We start from the raw sequence: 18770 nt of genomic DNA on the forward strand, positions 1-18770 counted from the left end.
TGTGGGAAAAACAGGACATCGATTTTTTTTGGGTACAGTGTTGCATGACCGGGCGAATGTCAGTTAAAGCGACGCATTGGCCCGGTCATTAAGGGGGTAAAACCTTCCGGGGGTGAAGTGGTTAAGTTAGCTCTGTTTAAAAAATACATTTAATAAATACACAAGTAAAATAAGCTATTTTGTTATTTGCCAAATAGTCAAATGTCGGTCATGGTTTACATAAGGTGTCAGTGTGAATTTCATTTTCTCAATATTAGATTATACAGTATTGGGACATGAAGTAACTTCTCTGTTTTTGTCTGGTCAGTAATGCGGTTCCTGGGAATACCTACCCGGGTAGTAACAAACTTTGAATCTGCCCACGATACCAACTTCACACTGACTGTGGATGAGTTTTATGATGAAAATGGGAAGAAGTTGGAGACTATTCAGGGAGACAGTGTCTGGTAAGAGAGGAATGTAAAAAATGTAATACATATTCACACATTAATAACATTTTATTAAACTACCTTTTAAAAATGAATAACAAACTCGAATTTACAGTATACATTTACATTAGGTGTCCCCATCAGACTACTCCCATAAATCAGATGCCACTGTCAGGGTACCCTCTTATTGCAGTTGTCCCCATCAGAGTAACCCCTTAAATCAGGTATTCCCGTCAGCGTGCCCACTTACATCAGGTTTCTCCATCAGAATGCCCCCTTACATCTGGTGTCTCCCATCAGTGTGCCCCCTTACATAATTTGTCCCCACCAGAGTGCCTCTTTACATCAGGTGTGCCTATCAGAGTGCCTCTTTACATCAGGTGTTCCCATCAGAGTGCTCCTTTACATAAGGTGTCCCCATCAGAGTGCCCCTTTACATACAGTAAGGTGTCCCCATCAGAGTGCTCCTTTACATCAGGTGTGCCCATCAGAGTGCTCCTTTACATTAGGTGTGCCCATCAGAGTGCCCTTTTACATCAGGTGCCTCTTTTTACTCCTCATTCGTCCTCCAAAAGCTCTGGTCTAACAAATAAGACAACCTATATGGACATATGTAGGTAGATTCAGGTACATTGTCCTAAACTTGCGGCGGCGTAGCTTAGCGTGTTTAGGCTACGCCGCCGTAAGTTAGCTAGGCAAGTACATGATTCACAATGTACTTGCCTGCTAAGTTACGGCGGCGTAGCCTAAAGCGGGTGGGCGTAAGGGCGCCTAATTTCAAATGTGTGTAAGGGGGCGTGTTTTATGTTAATGGGGCTTGACCTTAAGTTTTTGACGTTTTTTTTTAACTGCGCATGCGCCGGGCGCCTACATTTCCCAGTGTGAATTGCGGCTAAGTACGCCGCACGGGCCTTTTGATTTTGACGTGGACGTAAACGACGTAAATCCCGATTCACGGACGACTTGCGCAAACGACGTAAAAATTTTGAATTTCGACGCGGGAACGGCGGCCATACTTAACATTACTATTCCAACTAGGGCCTAGCTCTAACTTTAGGCGGCCTATCTCTAACGTAAACGGCGTAAAAGTACTGCGTCGGCCGGGCGTATCTACTAATTTACATATTCTACGCCGACCGCAATGGAATCGCCACCTAGCGGCCATCCGAAATATTGCAACCTAAGATAGGACGGCGCAAGCCGTCCTATCTTAGATATGTTTAAGTGTATCTCTGATTGAGAATACACTTAAACATAAGTCGGCGTAGATTCTGAGTTAGGTCGGCTTATCTACTGATAAGCCGGCCTAACTCTTACTGAATCTACCTAATATTCTCCTTCATACCTTTGATCAGTTAATAACCAAATGTTAAATTGAAGATATTGTACAGATCCCCTATCTGTAGATTAGTTGTATGCTATTGAGTTTTACCATTCTTCTTATATTTATATTATTTATTGTACCCACTATGTAATAGACATTTTTGTTCAATCAATAAAAAGCTTTTGACAAGGAAATACATACAAGTCCTTGTTCCACAATTCTAAACAAACTCAGGTTTTCAGGAGACAAAATATAAAAAAAAAATTTTTTTTGTAGAGCATTAAAAGAAGGCGAACACCACAAAGCTTGATTTAGTCAAAAGCTTGATTTTGTATTTTTCACAAGACTCAATCAAAAAATCAACACATTTCAGAGGTCCAGAACTCCACCTTAATCAGGACTTGTGCTGGCAATTTCTTCAGGTCTGTATTGGGGGCTTATAATCGTTGACCCGAATCTCATGCTATACATATCGGTTTGCAATTGATGTTAAGTAGAGTCCTGAATTTACTGACAGCACTAAAGTTCTGATAAAGTGGGAGTTTTCACCCCCCCAAAATGAATTGGCTTTTTGATTGCAACACACATAAAAAAAATTTGATGGACTGAATTAAGCTTTGTGGTGCCACAATCTTTCCAATGCCCTATAGATGGCTCCAGGGACCCTTGAGGCTACCTTGTTTGACAGAGAGCTGCCTTTACAAGTATTTTTACTCCCAACTCTCTACTAACAAATAGCACCCAATTATTCTTTCTGGAAGACTGATTTTTTTATTTTGTAGGAATTTTCATGTATGGAATGAATGCTGGATGGCTAGGAAGGATCTTCGCTCAGGATATGATGGCTGGCAGGTTCTTGATGCCACCCCTCAGGAGATCAGTGGAGGTATGTACAATACGTCATACAGGTCATTCTCAAAAAATTAGCATATTGTGATAAAGTCCATTATTTTCTGTAATGTACTGATAAACATTAGACTTTCATATATTTTAGATTCATTACACACAACTGAAGTAGTTCAAGCTTTTTATTGTTTTAATATTGATGATTTTGGCATACAGCTCATGAAAACCCCAAATTCCTATCTCAAAAAATTAGCATATCATGAAAAGGTTCTCTAAACAAGCTCTTAACCTAATCATCTGAATCAACTAATTAACTCTAAACACCTGCAAAAGATTCCTGAGGCTTTTAAAAACTCCCTGCCTGGTTCATTACTCCAAACCGCAATCATGGGTAAGACTGCCGACCTGACTGCTGTCCAGAAGGCCATCATTGACACCCTCAAGCAAGAGGGTAAGACACAGAAAGAAATTTCTGAACGAATAGGCTGTTCCCAGAGTGCTGTATCAAGGCACCTCAGTGGGAAGTCTGTGGGAAGGAAAAAGTGTGGCAGAAAATGCTGCACAACGAGAAGAGGTGACCGGACTCTGAGGAAGATTGTGGAGAAGGACCGATTCCAGACCTTGGGGGACCTGCGGAAGCAGTGGACTGAGTCTGGAGTAGAAACATTCAGAGCCACTGTGTACAGGTGTGTGCAGGAAATGGGCTACAGGTGCCGCATTCCCCAGGTCAAGCCACTTTTGAACCAGAAACAGCGGCAGAAGCGCCTGACCTGGACTACAGAGAAGCAACACTGGACTGTTGCTCAGTGGTCCAAAGTACTTTTTTCGGATGAAAGCAAATTTTGCATGTCATTCGGTAATCAAGGTGCCAGAGTCTGGAGGAAGACTGGGGAGAGGGAAATGCCAAAATGCCTGAAGTCCAGTGTCAAGTGATGGTCTGGGGTGCCATGTCAGCTGCTGGTGTTGGTCCACTGTGTTTTATCAAGGGCAGGGTGAATGCAGCTAGCTATCAGGAGATTTTGGAGCACTTCATGCTTCCATCTGCTGAAAAGCTTTATGGAGATGAAGATTTCATTTTTCAGCACGACCTGGCACCTGCTCACAGTGCCAAAACCACTGGTAAATGGTTTACTGACCATGGTATTACTGTGCTCAATTGGCCTGCCAACACTCCTGACCTGAACTCCATAGAGAATCTGTGGGATATTGGGAAGAGAAAGTTGAGAGACGCAAGACCCAACACTCTGGATGAGCTTAAGGCCGCTACCGAAGCATCCTGGGCCTCCATAACACCTCAGCAGTGCCACAGGCTGATTGCCTCCATGCCACGCCGCATTGAAGCAGTCATTTCTGCAAAAGGATTCCCGACCAAGTATTGAGTGCATAACTGAACATAATTATTTGAAGGTTGACTTTTTTTTTTATTAAAAACACTTTTCTTTTATTGGTCGGATGAAATATGCTAATTTTTTGAGATAGGAATTTGGGGTTTTTATGAGCTGTATGCCAAAAGCATCAATATTAAAACAATAAAAGGCTTGAACTACTTCAGTTGTGTGTAATGAATCTAAAATATATAAAAAGTCTAATGTTTATCAGTACATTACAGAAAATAATGAACTTTATCACAATATGCTAATTTTTTGAGAATGACCTGTATATTTGTTGTGATCTAACAACTGCACTTAAAGAATATTTCCAGGCATTCCATAATTGCATTGGTCCAGCTTGGACCAATGTCACTATGTATATAATATACCTGACTAATGCCCCTAGCAGCTAGAAATCACTGAATTAGACACTACTACTCCAGTGATCAAAAATTGTCTCAGGGTCTCATGCCAAGTGCATTGTAAACACAAGTGGTCAGCTATTCAGTATGGGTGCCATTTAGAGAATGCTTTGCATCTTTTGAACCAATGCAAAGAGTTTTCTAATCAGACAAGGTGGAGAGGTGGTGTGTTGACTTTAGTTCTATGATCTCCAGCTTTCAATGGCATCGGTCAGGTATGGTATTTACATTGACCCAAGCAAGGAATGCAACTACGTATAACATACCGATGCCTGGAATTATTCTTTAAAGGTATCCTCCAACCAAAATCATTTGGGTGGGCAGAAATTGCAATTATGGGGTTTCAAGCATGGGGTTTCAGTTTTCATTCACTGTTTAGAATCACTGTCACCTTGTGAAGATCGAGTTGTAGAGGGGGCTTCTCTTGCACCCCTTGTCCAACACCCGTGGTAGCGGTGACAAGAGGTGTGAGGACACAAAGCAGCATGAAGGCCAATGTAGCAGGCAGCGACAGCTACTGGTTGCAGGATACAGATGAGGGTGAATCACAAAACAGGAACCAGAGGTCAGAACATGGTTACACTTGATCAGCAGATAGAAGCGAAGCCAGGTCACAAACCAAAAGGTCATCAACAGCTGGGCAGCAAGGTACAGGAACATCAGGCACAGCCAGAGTCAGGACACAAAATGGCATCAGTTCCCACATAAGCATGCAAAAGTCTTCATTCTCTGATATGTATTGGACTTTTCTTACAGTGACATAGTAATCAGTATGCTGGAGATCTAGGAACACAATCTTGCATACACACGGTCACACAAAATTCCGACGGTCAAGAACTCAGTGACGCGCAACACTACGACGAGCCAAGAAAAATAAAGTTCAATGCTTCCGAGCATGCATCGACTTGATTCTGAGCATGCATGTTTTTTTGCACGTCGGAATTGCATACAGACAATCGCAATTTCCAACAAGAACTTTTCCCATCTGAAAATTTGAAGCTCCGAACGAAAAAGTCAGATGGGGCCTACACACGGTCAGAATTTCCAACCAAAAGCTCACATCAAACTTTTCTTGTCGGAAATTCCGATCGTGTGTACGCGGCATTAGTTGTCTTTGGTGTGAGAAGGACCCCTACAGCTTGACCTCCCTCAAACACTGAAGATTGACAGTTGAACTCCATCCATATCTCTGCAAAATTTGACTGCATCTCTATATTCTCTTGACCACTGGCCAGCTGGTCATTTAAAAAATAGCCTTAGCATTATAATAACCACCTAGCATTTCCCACGTAAATGATAGGACTCCTCCTCTGATGGAGAATCTCCTCACTTACATACTAAGGGGGAATCTTAACAACACCCTTAATTTTCTCCTTTTTAAACCATGCATCCTCTTTTTGTGGCTGCAGTGTGAAAAGTCAAGGTCCAGAGGATCTGAAAAAATTTTTTTTCCAAATATAATTTTTGTTTAGAATTTACAGGAATGAACAAGGGCTATAAAACTAACAGTAGACGTCAACAGTGGAGGTCGCAGCCTCCTACTAGCATGATACAGTAAATGGTAATGTGCATTACATCAGTTAGTTAGTATGCTGAAAGGCCCGTAACTGACCTTTCCGGTCCTCTTATTGCCACTGGGTTGTGATGGTGTGGAGCATACACACTAGTGATTGTAAAAGATCTGGAACCCCATTCTCCATTCTTTATAATACTAAAATTAGATAAAGAGAGAAATAGACAGATGAGGAATTATTCTGACACATTTTTATTAGGATACACTAAATAAACTTTTTTGCCTTTACATTGCTGAAAACCATAAATAATGTTAGCAGCTCATTGTTAATTTTCACCTGAAGTTACTTTGTAGATACCTTGTCCTGTCTTGTTATAGGTACATATTGCTGTGGTCCAGCACCTGTGAAAGCAATTAAAGAAGGAGATATTGATGTGGATTACGATATTCCCTTTGTGTTTGCGGAAGTGAATGGAGACATTGTCCATTGGGTTCTCCAAGATGGAGGAGCAGAGAAGGGACAGACAGACACATATTCCATTGGCAAGTTCATCAGCACAAAGAGCATTGGCAGCAATACCAGAGAAGACATCACGGACCAATACAAATACACTGAGGGTAAGTAATACCATACTGTGTGTATATATATATATATATATATATATATATATATATATATATATATATATATATATATATATATATATATATATATATATATTGTATGTAACATAGGCTGTTCATACTGGACACAGTCTAATATTCAACAATTAAGCTTAGCTTTGTTTGGGACAAATGGACAGTAAATGAACTAGGTTTCAAACATTGATTACTTCACTGTTCTCATACCACATACAATGCAATTTATTTTAATCAGCCGCTTAAGGCTCCTCCCACATGGGGTGCATTACCCACATACAAGTGGATATGGTGTTGCTCCGATGGGTATACATTACTTCGGCAGGGATGCTTTGTATCATGGTGTACCAACTTTACCTCTACATGCCAAGTTTGACAGACGGCAAAACACTCCTGTGTAAGTAAAATGTAGCTTTGCGGTCCAACAATGCAAAAATTTGATGTGACAATTTAAAAAGAAGCCCAAAAAACAGGCATCAGAAGGCAACAGTGTAACCTCTTAAATTCATGCAAGCCTTAAAAAGCAACAATAATGGTGGTTCTAGTTGTATACAACTTTGATGATCATAGTAAGCTTCCTTATCACCTATTACTTTCTGAAGTAGACACCGATAATTCAGTGATCTCCACGTGCTTCCGGGTCCCATGCTGTGTTGTATGGTGTTTGGGGAGGTAATTTTTTCTGCTGGCCATATACGTAAGCAATTTTACTGCAGTTTCAAGCACTTCATTTGCATAAAAAGACAAGTTGATCAAGCAGCTTCTAAAAGGTGGTCCACCCAGTTAGATTCTCCATAGTATGAAATTAATAAAGATTCAGGTGGGACAGTAGGAACCTCTCATGATGGCCCCAGCGGGTATGTAGACTGTGGAATTCAATACAGAAATCTCACCAAGTCCTTGATATATATAAGGTGGTTGGTTTACCTTTCCAGCATCCACACTGAAATATCGGTTTTGAGTGATCTGATCCTTTAATATATTCACATGGACTTCTGCAGTTGAAGAGAATCATACAATTTATTAATTATTATTAAACCTGGATTCTAAAATTCTCCATTCTATACAAATCAGACAGACCTTGAAGAAATATGTATGTGATAAAAAGCTGACCTTTTTATTGGTTACCTCAACAGGCTCCCATACCATACTATGTTGTCGTTGCATAATGTTCCAAACCAACCTCTTCTTGCCTTTTATTATTGTGCAGGCAGGTGCCTAAATGTTGACTGTGTTTTGCACTAGAAGGATTCATGTTTTGTGTCTGAGGGGTTAACAATGTGTGCTGTAGTGTGCCTCCCATTGCATGTGTAATTTCTTACCTTTCTGGGTGATGATCAATGCAGAAATGCAGAACTTGTGGTTAGTCAGTGGAAAGTGATCAGTAAGGACCCAAAATGTGAGTATGTGATCAGTTGTATTATTGGTGGAGTTACTCCACCCTGGTATGGGTTGGAGGACCCATACTTTACCTTGTGGGAACACCACTGTACCTAAGGAAGGTATTAGCATCACTGCAATGAAAGAAGGGGAGATGATTAATGAACTGTATGTTGGATGTTACATCGAGTTAACACGTGTACTGCTGGAATGGATGATGAAGTACTGGAATGGATGATAAAGTACTGGAATGGATGATAAAGGAGCTACTGGTTGTGATAAAACATCTGGTTTGATTCTTATGGAGTACAGTCTAAGTATATAAGGAACATGATCTGAGGAACAAAGTTTAAACCTTTAAGTCAATCCTTTGGGTGGGGAAGTGTGCTAAGAGATGGGAAAGAAAAGTACCCAGCAGGAGAGGGAGCAATGGTGGCCAGTAATGGAGGCAGAGTAATCACACACTTGATGCACGTGTATACAAATAGATTGGGCTCTATATTGGTACCTCCTACATAGCTAACACTTAAGAGAGAAATCAAAACTATCGGACTTTACTGGTACCAGAGAAGGACCGTAGCACAAAATTTGTTTAAATGTTTTTTTATTACAATTAATTAAAATATGATAGCATAGTACTGACAAAAACATAAGATCAATGCTCATTTGAAATGGTGCAGGCCATACAGTACATATATACTCCAACACCATCCACTGGCTTTTGCCTACTCCAATTGGCACATGCCTTTTTCTTTGTGGTCAAGATATTGTGAAATGCATCAACCTCTTGACACAATAGCAAAGAAATATTTTTGGCGTACATATGTATGTCCTGCACTATTTCAAATGAGCATTGATCTTATGTTTTTATCAGTACTATGCTAATATAGTTTAATTGTTTGTAATTGCTGCTGTAGAACAGAACCAGTCCTAGTGATCTGGCCTATAACCACAACGTGCAAGGCTTTGCAATGTGTGCAGTGGCTCTCCTCCTAGCCTATGGGTTGAAGATGGAAAGTTATGGTGTGGTGTAGAGTTGGCGGAGAGAATTAATGGTCAATGATGTTCCCCTCAAAATGACTCTGTAGTCAGTGCCTAGACAGGTGTCACTGGTAGGTGAAAGGACGTTATGTCAGGTAGGCTGTACAGGGCCCTATGATTTCCAACAGCAGCCCTGATTATGGCTATGGTAGTTTTTAATGTAAAAGTCTCCCTTGGGCCTTTAGGAGGTGGCAGTATTGTTTCCCGTCCACCTGTAAACTTGCTATAAACCAAAACCCCCAAGGATCATTTTTTTAGTGCCTGCCATCCGTGTAAAAGAAGCCTAATAATGATTTCAAATTCTTTTCGCTTCACTAAAAAAAGGATTCTATTGATGCATGGAATCCCAGCAGGGGGATTACCTTTCACTTTCTGTTCTAACATCTGTCAAATAGACAAGAAATGGGAGATTTTCCAATCCTTCCAACTCTATCCAAAATTAATTCAATGTTTTGTCTTAGGCTGGGTCCTCTACAGCTGGAATAAGTGGTCACATCTCATCATGATGGGTAGTTTTAGCCATAAAGCCATCCAATGCATGCTAAGTGGGCAATGTAATGTATTATGCAATCTTTGATTAGATTAAATATATGGAATACTTACTTAATTTCTGGCTTTTAAATCAAACTGTCCTATAATTTTGTTTTGTAGGCTCACCCCAGGAGAGGGCCATATTTGAAAAGGCTGTGTCTAAAATCAAGTTTAAAAAGCCGTTCAGGGACAGAGATCCTATTGTAGCATTAGACTTTAACACGTCCCTGAAGCTAGTTGAGTCCCCCCTGATCGGACAGACGGTCTTACTTATCTACCGCATTCATAACAGAAGCTATGAGGCCAAGAAATTTGCGATAAGTGTCAGCGCCCAAGAGATGATGTACAATGGAAAGCCCCTGGATCAGTTCTGGGATGAAAAATTTGAATTGGAAGTCAATGCTAACAGAGGTAAGATGATTTATTCATACCTGGGTGGCAAATACAATCTGTATATTTGTTGTTCTATTGACATTCATTATCAATATGAAATATTGTATAGGAATATTCTGTATTTACCATTAAGTTTAGTTTCATGTGTTTATCAGGCTCATTTTAACTGATTAAATAAAGTAAAAGAGTGCGGCGCAAACAATTAAATAATTATAACAATGAATGAATTAAACAATGTAAACTGTGAAACCATAAATAAAGTGAACCAGTGAAAAACAATGTCCATGTGTCCAAAAAAAGTCCTTATACAGTGTATTAAAACACAAATCCAGCAGGAGTGAAGGTGAAGAAGAAACACCGATAGGGTATCTGCTGATACCATTTGTGGTATGGTGTTTTCCATTGGAGGTCTGATGTGATTGCTGATTTCTGCAGATATGCTTTGTGACCTTCACGGGTCGAAGCATTAAGGTGAGAGTCCATCTTGCATGCGGTGCTGGATTTGTGTTTTAATACACTGTATAAGGACTTTTTTTGGACACATGGACATTGTTTTTCACTGGTTCACTTTATTTATGGTTTCACAGTTTACATTGTTTAATTCATTCATTGTTATAATTATTTAGTTGTTTGCGCCGCACTCTTTTACTTTATTTATGCATTTTGGAAAATTTTTATGAATTCATCCTCAGTGCTGGCTTGCATTTATTAGTTGTATTTAGGTTTTTTTTCCCAGCGCTGAATTTTTCACATTTTATATCATTTTAACTGATTACCTTAAACAAATTATCTTGTTTACAGAGATCAATAGCTGAAGCACAGATTATACCCACACACATACAACAGCTTCAATTAGTTTTAGGAGTAAACTTCGTTCTGTAGAAAGCTTCAGTTATAGAGGGTCTTTCTGTGAAGCCTCGTACACACGATAGGTTAACCAGAGGACAACGGTCTGAAGGACCGTTGTCCTAGGTTAACCTATGAAGCTGACTGATGGTCCGTCGTGCGTACACACTATCAGCTAAAAAAAACGATCGTGTCAGAACGTGGTGACGTAAAACACAACGACGTGCTGAAAAAAACGAAGTTGAATGCTTCCAAGCATGCGTCGACTTGATTCTAAACATGCGTGGATTTTTAACCGATGGTTGTGCCTACTAACGATCGGTTTTGACCTATCGGTTACCAATCCATAGGTTAAATTTTAAAGCAAGTTGTCATTTTTTTAACCTAAGGTTATATAACCTATGGGGCCTACACACGATCGGTTTGGACCAATGAAAACGGTCCTTCAGACCGTTGTCCTCTGGTTAACCTATCGTGTGTATGAGGCCTAAGTGTTCTCTCACTATGAAACTAGTGTCCTTATCCCATCCTGCATTAATAGCTCATTTACATGGCTGTACATCGCCTGTCTTTGAAAATGCTAGTTGTTTGGCTACATCTGGTTTAAGTATTTTTAACTTGCTGGGATACATTTGAAAAAAATGAAAGGTTGAAGAAAGCTCAGAATTCTTTTCTGTTCCAGATCAGAAAGTAGTGAAGGCAAAGTATACGCATAGCAGCAAGGTAATTAGCTTTCTTAGAAGGGGAAGTCAACAATGGAAACCTACAGCCCTGGCCAAAAGTTTTGAGACAAATATTAATTTCACATAGTCTGCTGCTTCAGTGTTTTTAGATCTTTTTGTCAGATGTTACTATGGTATACTGAAGTATAATTACAAGCATTTCATAAGTGTCAAAGGCTTTTATTATTGACGGTGTATGCAAAGAGTCAATATTTGCAGTGTTGACCCTTCTTTTTCAAGACCTCTGCAATTCCCACTGGCATGCTGTCAATCAAGTTGTTGACCACATCCTGACTGATGGCAGCCCATTCTTGCATAATCAATGTTGGGTGTTTGTCAGAATTTGTGAGGTTTTTGACCACAAGTTCTCAATGGAATTAAGGTCTGTGGAGTTTCCTGGCCATGGAGCCAAAATTTCAATGATTTGCCAAGAAAATATGGCAAGGTGCTCCATCATGCTGGAAAAGACATTGTTCATCACCAAACTGTTCTCGGATGGTTGGGAGAAGTTGCTCTCAGAAGATGTTATTGTACCGTTTTTTATTCATGGCTGTGTTCTTAGCAAAATTTGTGAGTGAGCCCACTCACTTGGCTGAGAAGCACTCAGAAGTCCAATTCCTGTACCTTTTTCAGAATATCAATCTGTCCCTGATGTTTTTCCTAGAGATACATGGCTTCTTTGCTGCCCTTCTTGACACCAGATCATCCTCCAAAAGTCTTCACCTCACTGTATGTGCAAATGTGCTCCTGCCTGCTGCCATTCCTGAACAAGCTGTGCACTGTTGGTGCCCCGATCTCATAGCTGAGTCAACAGTAGGAGACGGTCCTGGCACTTGCTGGACTTTCTTGGATGCCCTGAAGTCTTCTTCGCAACAATTGAACCTCTCTCCTTGAAGTTATTGATGACCAGATAAATGGCTGATTTAGGTGCAATCTTATTAGCGGCGATATCCTTGCCTGTGAATCCCTTTGTGTGCAAAGCAATGATGACTGCACGTGTTTCCTTGCAGGTAACCAGAGGAAGAACAATGATTTCAAGCACCATCCTCCTTTTAAAGCTTTCAGTCTGCTATTCTAACTTAATCAGCATTACAGAGTGATTTCCTGCCCTATCCTTGTCAACACTGACACCTGTGTTAACGAGAGAATCAATGGCATGATATCAGCTTGTGCTTTTGTGGCATGGCTGAAATGCAGTGGAAATGTTTTTTTTGGGGGATTAAGTTAGTTTTAGCAAAAAGGGACTTTGCAATTAATTGCAATTCATCTGATCACTAAATGTTCATGTCTTAAAAAATAATTATAGTCCAGATTAAACTGCCTAACCCAATGCCCCTCAACACAAAATCCCAAACTGAACACTGCTGGTCTAAAGTATAATATTAAAAGAATAATATAATGTTAAGAATAATGTGCATGATTAGGATCACACATTCTCCTTCCCCTGTTGTTAGCCAGGTATGTGGTTTGTATGCTTGCTTTGTATTTTGAACTTGCCACGGCTATGAAAATAAAAGAACTGAAACTGTTTTAATGAACAGCAGGGGGAGCACTTGAATCAAATACAGAATCTTCATACAGTATAATACAGTGATACCAGAGGACAAATACAATAAGATCAAAACATATCTGACCTTATTATAGTCACTTCTTATACCACTGATTAAATCTAATGTGCTGATTGTACCTAACAACAGAAGCTGTATAGATTACATGTGTCAGGTTTAAAGTGATCCCTACTCTTCCCCAAGCATTTAAACATAGTGAGACCATTGACATCACATCTTCTCACCAATCCATAAATATTAACACTATTAACCTGATACTGATTGGTCTCTAGTCACTCTGATTTTCGGCAGTACCAAAAAAATAGAAAACAACTGAGCATCTGCAGCGGAGGGTCGAGACCCCCGTTTTACTGCATTTAAACAATATACTGTAAATCAAAGCTGTCTGACAAAGTGAAGCACGCTAACAGATCACAAAAAGCCACACATCATGCCACAATCTAAAAAAAAATCAAGAACAGATTAGAAACAAAGTAATGTACAAGTATTGGTCTAGGAAGGGTTTCAAAGTAATTTCTCCAGTGAACCACAGGGAGAGCTATTATCCACAAATGGAGATAACTTGGAAGAATGGTGAACCTTCCCAGGAGTGGCCGACATACAAAAATTAATCCAAGAGCATGACGACAACTCATCCAGACGGTCATTAAAGAACCCAGAACAGCATTTAAAGAACTGCAGGCCTCACTTGCCTCAGGTAAGATCAGTGTTCAGTGATCAATGATTCAACAATAAGAAAGAGACTGGCCAAAAATGGCCTCCATGGGAGAATTCCAAGGCCAAAGCCAATGCTGCCCAAAAAGAACACAAAGGCTCATCTCACATTTACCAAAAAACATCTTAAATGATCCCAAAGACTTTTAGGCAAGTATTCTGTGGACTGATGAGACAAAAAATGTACATTTGTAAGCTGTGCATCCCGTTACATCTGGCATAAAATAAATACAGCATTTCATAACAAGAACATCATACCAACAGTCAGACATGATGGTGGTAGGTCTGGGGCTGCTTGCAGCTTCAGGACCTGGACAACTTACCATAACTGATGGAACCATGTATTCTGAGCTCTACCAGAAAATTCTAAAAGGAGAATGTCCGGCATTCAGTTGCTGACCTCAAGCTCAAGTGCACTTGGGTTATGCAGCAGGACAATGATCTGAAACACAACAGCAAGTCCACCTCCAAATGGTTCAAACAAAGCAAAATTTTGATTTTGGAGTGGCCTAGTAAAAACGCCCGGATTTAAATCCAATTGAGATGCTGTGTTATGACCTTACACAGGCCGTTCATGCTGGAAAACCCTACAATCTGGCTGGATTAAAACAATTCTGCAAAGAAGAGTGGGCCAAAATTGCTCCATAACAATGTCAGAGACTCATTGCCAGTTATTGTAAATGCTTGATTGCAGTTGTTGCTGCCAAGGGTGGCACAAACAGTTATTTGGTTTAAGGGATTATTTTTTCACATAAAGCCAGGCAGGTTTGGACAGTTTTTTTGCCTTAATAAATGAAACCATAATTTAAAAACTGCATTTTGTATTTACTCAGGTTATCGTTGTGTAATAATACAACATGGTTTGATCTTAAAGCGGATCTCCACTCTAAAGTGAAGTCGCGCTGATCGGCACCCTCCCCCCTCCGGTGTCACATTTGACACCTTTCAGGGGGGAGGGGGTGCAGATACCTGTCTACAGACAGATATCTGCACCCACTTCCGGCCCTACGATACGGGCAAAAGACGGGTTTTTTCTCTGCTTCCCGTCCGTCCCCCGTTGTATGCTGGGAACACTCGGCTCCCAGCACACAGCGGGAGCCAATCGGCGGGCGCAGCGCGACTCGCGCATGAGCCGTAGGGAAGCGCTTCACTTCCTGGTTCCCTCACCGAGGATGGAGGGGGGAGCAGCAGGGTGACGAGCGATCGCTCGTCATCTGCTGCGATCGGCGCTGGACTCCAGGACAGGTAAGTGTCCTTATATTAAAAGTCAGCAGCTGCAGTATTTGTAGCTGCTGGCTTTTAATATATTTTTTTAGTGGCACATCCGCTTTAAGTGTGACAAATATGCAAAAAAAAAAAAAAAAACACAGAAAGGGGGCAAATACTTTTTCACACAACTGTAGTTGTATATAAAATTAATTGTTTATCGTTCAAAGGTTGCGTCCTTGTGCTAAACCTTTCATCCAATTTCTAAATTGCTGAATTTGTAAATTTCAAAAGCAAATATAAAGGAATGGTCGTGGCAAAAGAAAAAGCACCTGTGGGTTTAACTAATCATTTTTTGTATAATTCTTCTTAAAGGGGGCATGATGGGGGGTGTTCTTTGACTACATATTTCACTAAAAGGTGTCCCTGGTTCCCATCTCAGAAAGTTGGGAGGTATGCTTGGGTATGACCTGTGATTGACAGCCTGCCTTCACTTTCTGAGTGAGTGAGTGAATAACTTGAAAACGCTGAAAATGTGAACTAAATCGCCTTAAGGCACTTATTTCCATCCAGTGTCATCCTGATCCTTCAGAAGAGGTGGGTCTTAAGTTTTTCCTGAAGGCACAATGGTTTTCCTCCATACAGATGTTTGTGGGTAGAGCGTTCCATAGCCGTGGTCCTTGGACCCTTCGATTTGTAGCGGCACTTGGGGATGTGGAGGAGGTTTTGGTTGGTTGATCAGACAACGTGATTGGGGGTGTTCTCTACGAGGCTAGATGCCAGTGCCCAAGAGGGCAATGATTACATCCCAGAAGACAGACTGAGACACAATTTTTGTCAACCAATTACACACCAATGAGTTGCCTATTAACTTAATGATTCCCGGACTGCTGAGTTTTTTTTTTGGAAACATGGAATAACGTTATATTAAATAGGTCATGTGGCATTATAAAACCTTTCAGGCTACAGAATAGCATAAACTTTTGATAATATTTAATTTCCTTTCTTTTAGACATAGAAACAAGTTTCCAGCTTCATCCTTTTCATTATGAAAGATATATAAGGTCTGGAAATAACATCAGGGTCACTGTTCTAGCTACAGATCTGAAGAGCAAGAAACTGAAATTGGCCTCAAAGAACATAATATTTGAGGTTCCTAGTATCGATATCAAGGTATGTTTGTACATTTAATTAATTTATCTATGATTTTTTTTACTGAAGATATATATTTGAAAAACTAGTGTGAAAATATGAAACATAAACAGTCATATACTTTCAAAAAAATATGTGTAAGGTTTTGGGAGCAACATGGCAGCCACTCATCATAGGACCCAGAAGCTAGTGGAGATCACTGGAATAGCGATGCCTACTACCTTGATTTCCAGCTTCTACAGGGATTTAGCTTCTACAGTAGCTTTCCCTGGACCAAGAAAGGATATTTGGCTCCAGGCACTTTTGTCTTTTAAGCCCTCGTTCACAACAATCCAAATTGTCATGTGATTTGATAGTTCAAAATCGTATGGCAAGTCGCAGCCTATTTTCGGCAATGGAACCGTTCAAATTATTGCGATTAATGTTCCTGTGCTACTTTTTGTGATTCCATTGCGACTTGCATTGACTTTTGTTAAATGACGTCGCAAGCCGCAATGAAATCGCCAGTGCAAATAGCACCAATCTGCGGTTTTGAATTCACGCAGAAGTAGCGTGATTTCAAAGCCACACTGGTGTGAACCAGGGCGTGGGGGGGGGTGTGTAGGGGGAATGGAGGAGGATGTGGGAGGGAACCGGAGGAGCACAAGGAGGGGAATGGAGAAGGACGGGGGGAACGGAGGAGGATGTGGGAGGGAACCCGGAGGAGCAGATGGAGGGGAATGGAGGAAGACGTGGTGGGGAACCGGGAGAGCACACGGAGGGGGAAGGGAGGAGGATGGGGGGACAGGAAGAGCACACAAATTGGTAATGGAGAAGGATAGGGGGGACCAGAGGAGGATGGTGGGGGACCGGAGAAGCGCACAGAGGGGGACCAGAGTAAAACAGGGGGGACCGGAGGAGCCCACAGAGGAGCACAGAGGAGGACACAGAGGAAGACACAGAGGAGGAGCCGGAGGAGGATACAGGGGACACTCAGGGATAATCAGTGTGGTGTGGGGGAAGTAAAAATCGCTGCTCTCCCTGTGCAGCTTTCAATAAAGCAGCTGAAAGCTGCGGAGGGGAGAGGAGGAGAAGCGGCTGTCAGCTGCTTTATTGAAAGTCATACAGGGAGATCAGTAATTAGAACTTCCCCTGCCGCCACACCGATCATCCCTGAGTGTCCAGGCATCAGATTAGGCATCATGAGCATTTGCACAAGTGCAAGTACTCCTGCAATACTCACCGGCACCGATGACGATACTAGTATCAGTGCAACCCTACTTTTAATAGTATATTTAAAAGACCAAGAGGGAACACATTAAAGAAGTTCCTTGTTAGGGTGTACAATTTACATACATTCTAAGAGGCATTGCTTAATTGAATTTGCAAAAGGTTACATAACTATACAGTAAGTCTAGATTAAAGCTGTTGGAACTCACAGACCAGTAGCGTGTCAGAAACATATTATTTACCTGGCAGAAGAAGCCTCATTAGATATTATCTCGCTCATTAAAGAAGTAATCATATCATGCCACTCCTTTTTGTCTTTATGCGTCTGATACAATTACACTTACAAAAGCGATTAGATAACTTGTTATTCTTTCTAAAATATCATTACATTGTATGTAAACCCTGAAAATGAACTTTGCTTATTTTCTTCCCCTTTGTATACTATTGTCTTTTGTTTTTTGTATTGCGGCGCACCAAAAAAGATCTACATTTTTTTACGGCAAACCTGAAAAGATTTAACAATTTTTGTAATATATACAAAAGCAGCAGTCTTGTGTAATCCCCAATATTATATATAACTGATATATAATATTGTGAATCACACAAGGCTGCTGCTTATATTTACTGCTGAACGCAATTTTTTTTTTTGGGGGGGGGATACACTTTAATGACTTAAATGTACAAAAACCCAACATAACCAATTGTTTGGTAAAATGTAAAAGCTGATGTTACGCCAAGTAAATAGATACCTAATATGTCACTCTTTAAAATTGTGCACGCTTGTGGAATGGCGAAAAACAACGGTACATAAAAATCTCAATAGACGATCTTTTAAAAGTCTTTACAGGTTGCCAATGTAGGGTTACTTTTGTAGTCTGCTGCTAGAATTTTTGCTCTTGCTAGAACATTTGCGGTGATACCCCCAGGGTACATTCGGGCACTCAGGCACTGCCCGAGGGCCCCATGCCACTAGGGGGCCCCATCAGGGTTGCCAGCCTCAGTAAAACCAGGGACAGTATGTAAAAATCTGTGTTTTTTTAAAAATCCCAAGATTATAGCTGCCCCGCCTCTCCAGTATCTTTTCAGTGTGGGTATATTGTGTGTATGTATAATGTGTATGTATACTGTGTGTCTATACTGTGTATGTATACTGTATGCGTGTGTGTATATATTGTATGGCCCCATAATCTATTGCCTGGGGGCCCCATAATCTCCTATTGCCCGGGGTCCCCATAATCTCCTATTGCCCGGGGGCCCCATGAGTTGTCAGTCCGCCCGTGGATACCCCACATGTATGGTGCGAACACCGTACATATGCGCGTGCGACCTTCGCATGCGTTCGCCTTTGCACATGAGCACGGGGGACAGAGGCACTTTAAAAACAATTCTTTTTTTTTTTTCTCATCATTTTTTTTTTAGCACTTTTATTGCTATCACAGGGATGAATAATAGCATGGGCAATGACA

General features: G+C 40.8%; 1 protein-coding gene across 3 annotated transcripts in view; it reads left to right on the forward strand.

The window, feature by feature from the left end:
• Positions 1–18770, forward strand: part of LOC120918797 (protein-glutamine gamma-glutamyltransferase 5-like) — a 45311-nt gene that overhangs the window by 21108 nt on the left and 5433 nt on the right. For all 3 annotated transcript variants that reach the window (XM_040330598.1, XM_040330596.1, XM_040330597.1), the window contains exons 7-11: positions 308–446; positions 2535–2638; positions 6282–6521; positions 9615–9905; positions 15956–16116. In XM_040330598.1, the coding sequence (XP_040186532.1) occupies positions 308–446; positions 2535–2638; positions 6282–6521; positions 9615–9905; positions 15956–16116 (935 nt within the window). The remainder of the gene's footprint in view (positions 1–307; positions 447–2534; positions 2639–6281; positions 6522–9614; positions 9906–15955; positions 16117–18770) is intronic.

Source organism: Rana temporaria, chromosome 12, assembly GCF_905171775.1.
Source record: "Rana temporaria chromosome 12, aRanTem1.1, whole genome shotgun sequence".
Taxonomy (NCBI): Eukaryota; Metazoa; Chordata; class Amphibia; order Anura; family Ranidae; genus Rana; species Rana temporaria.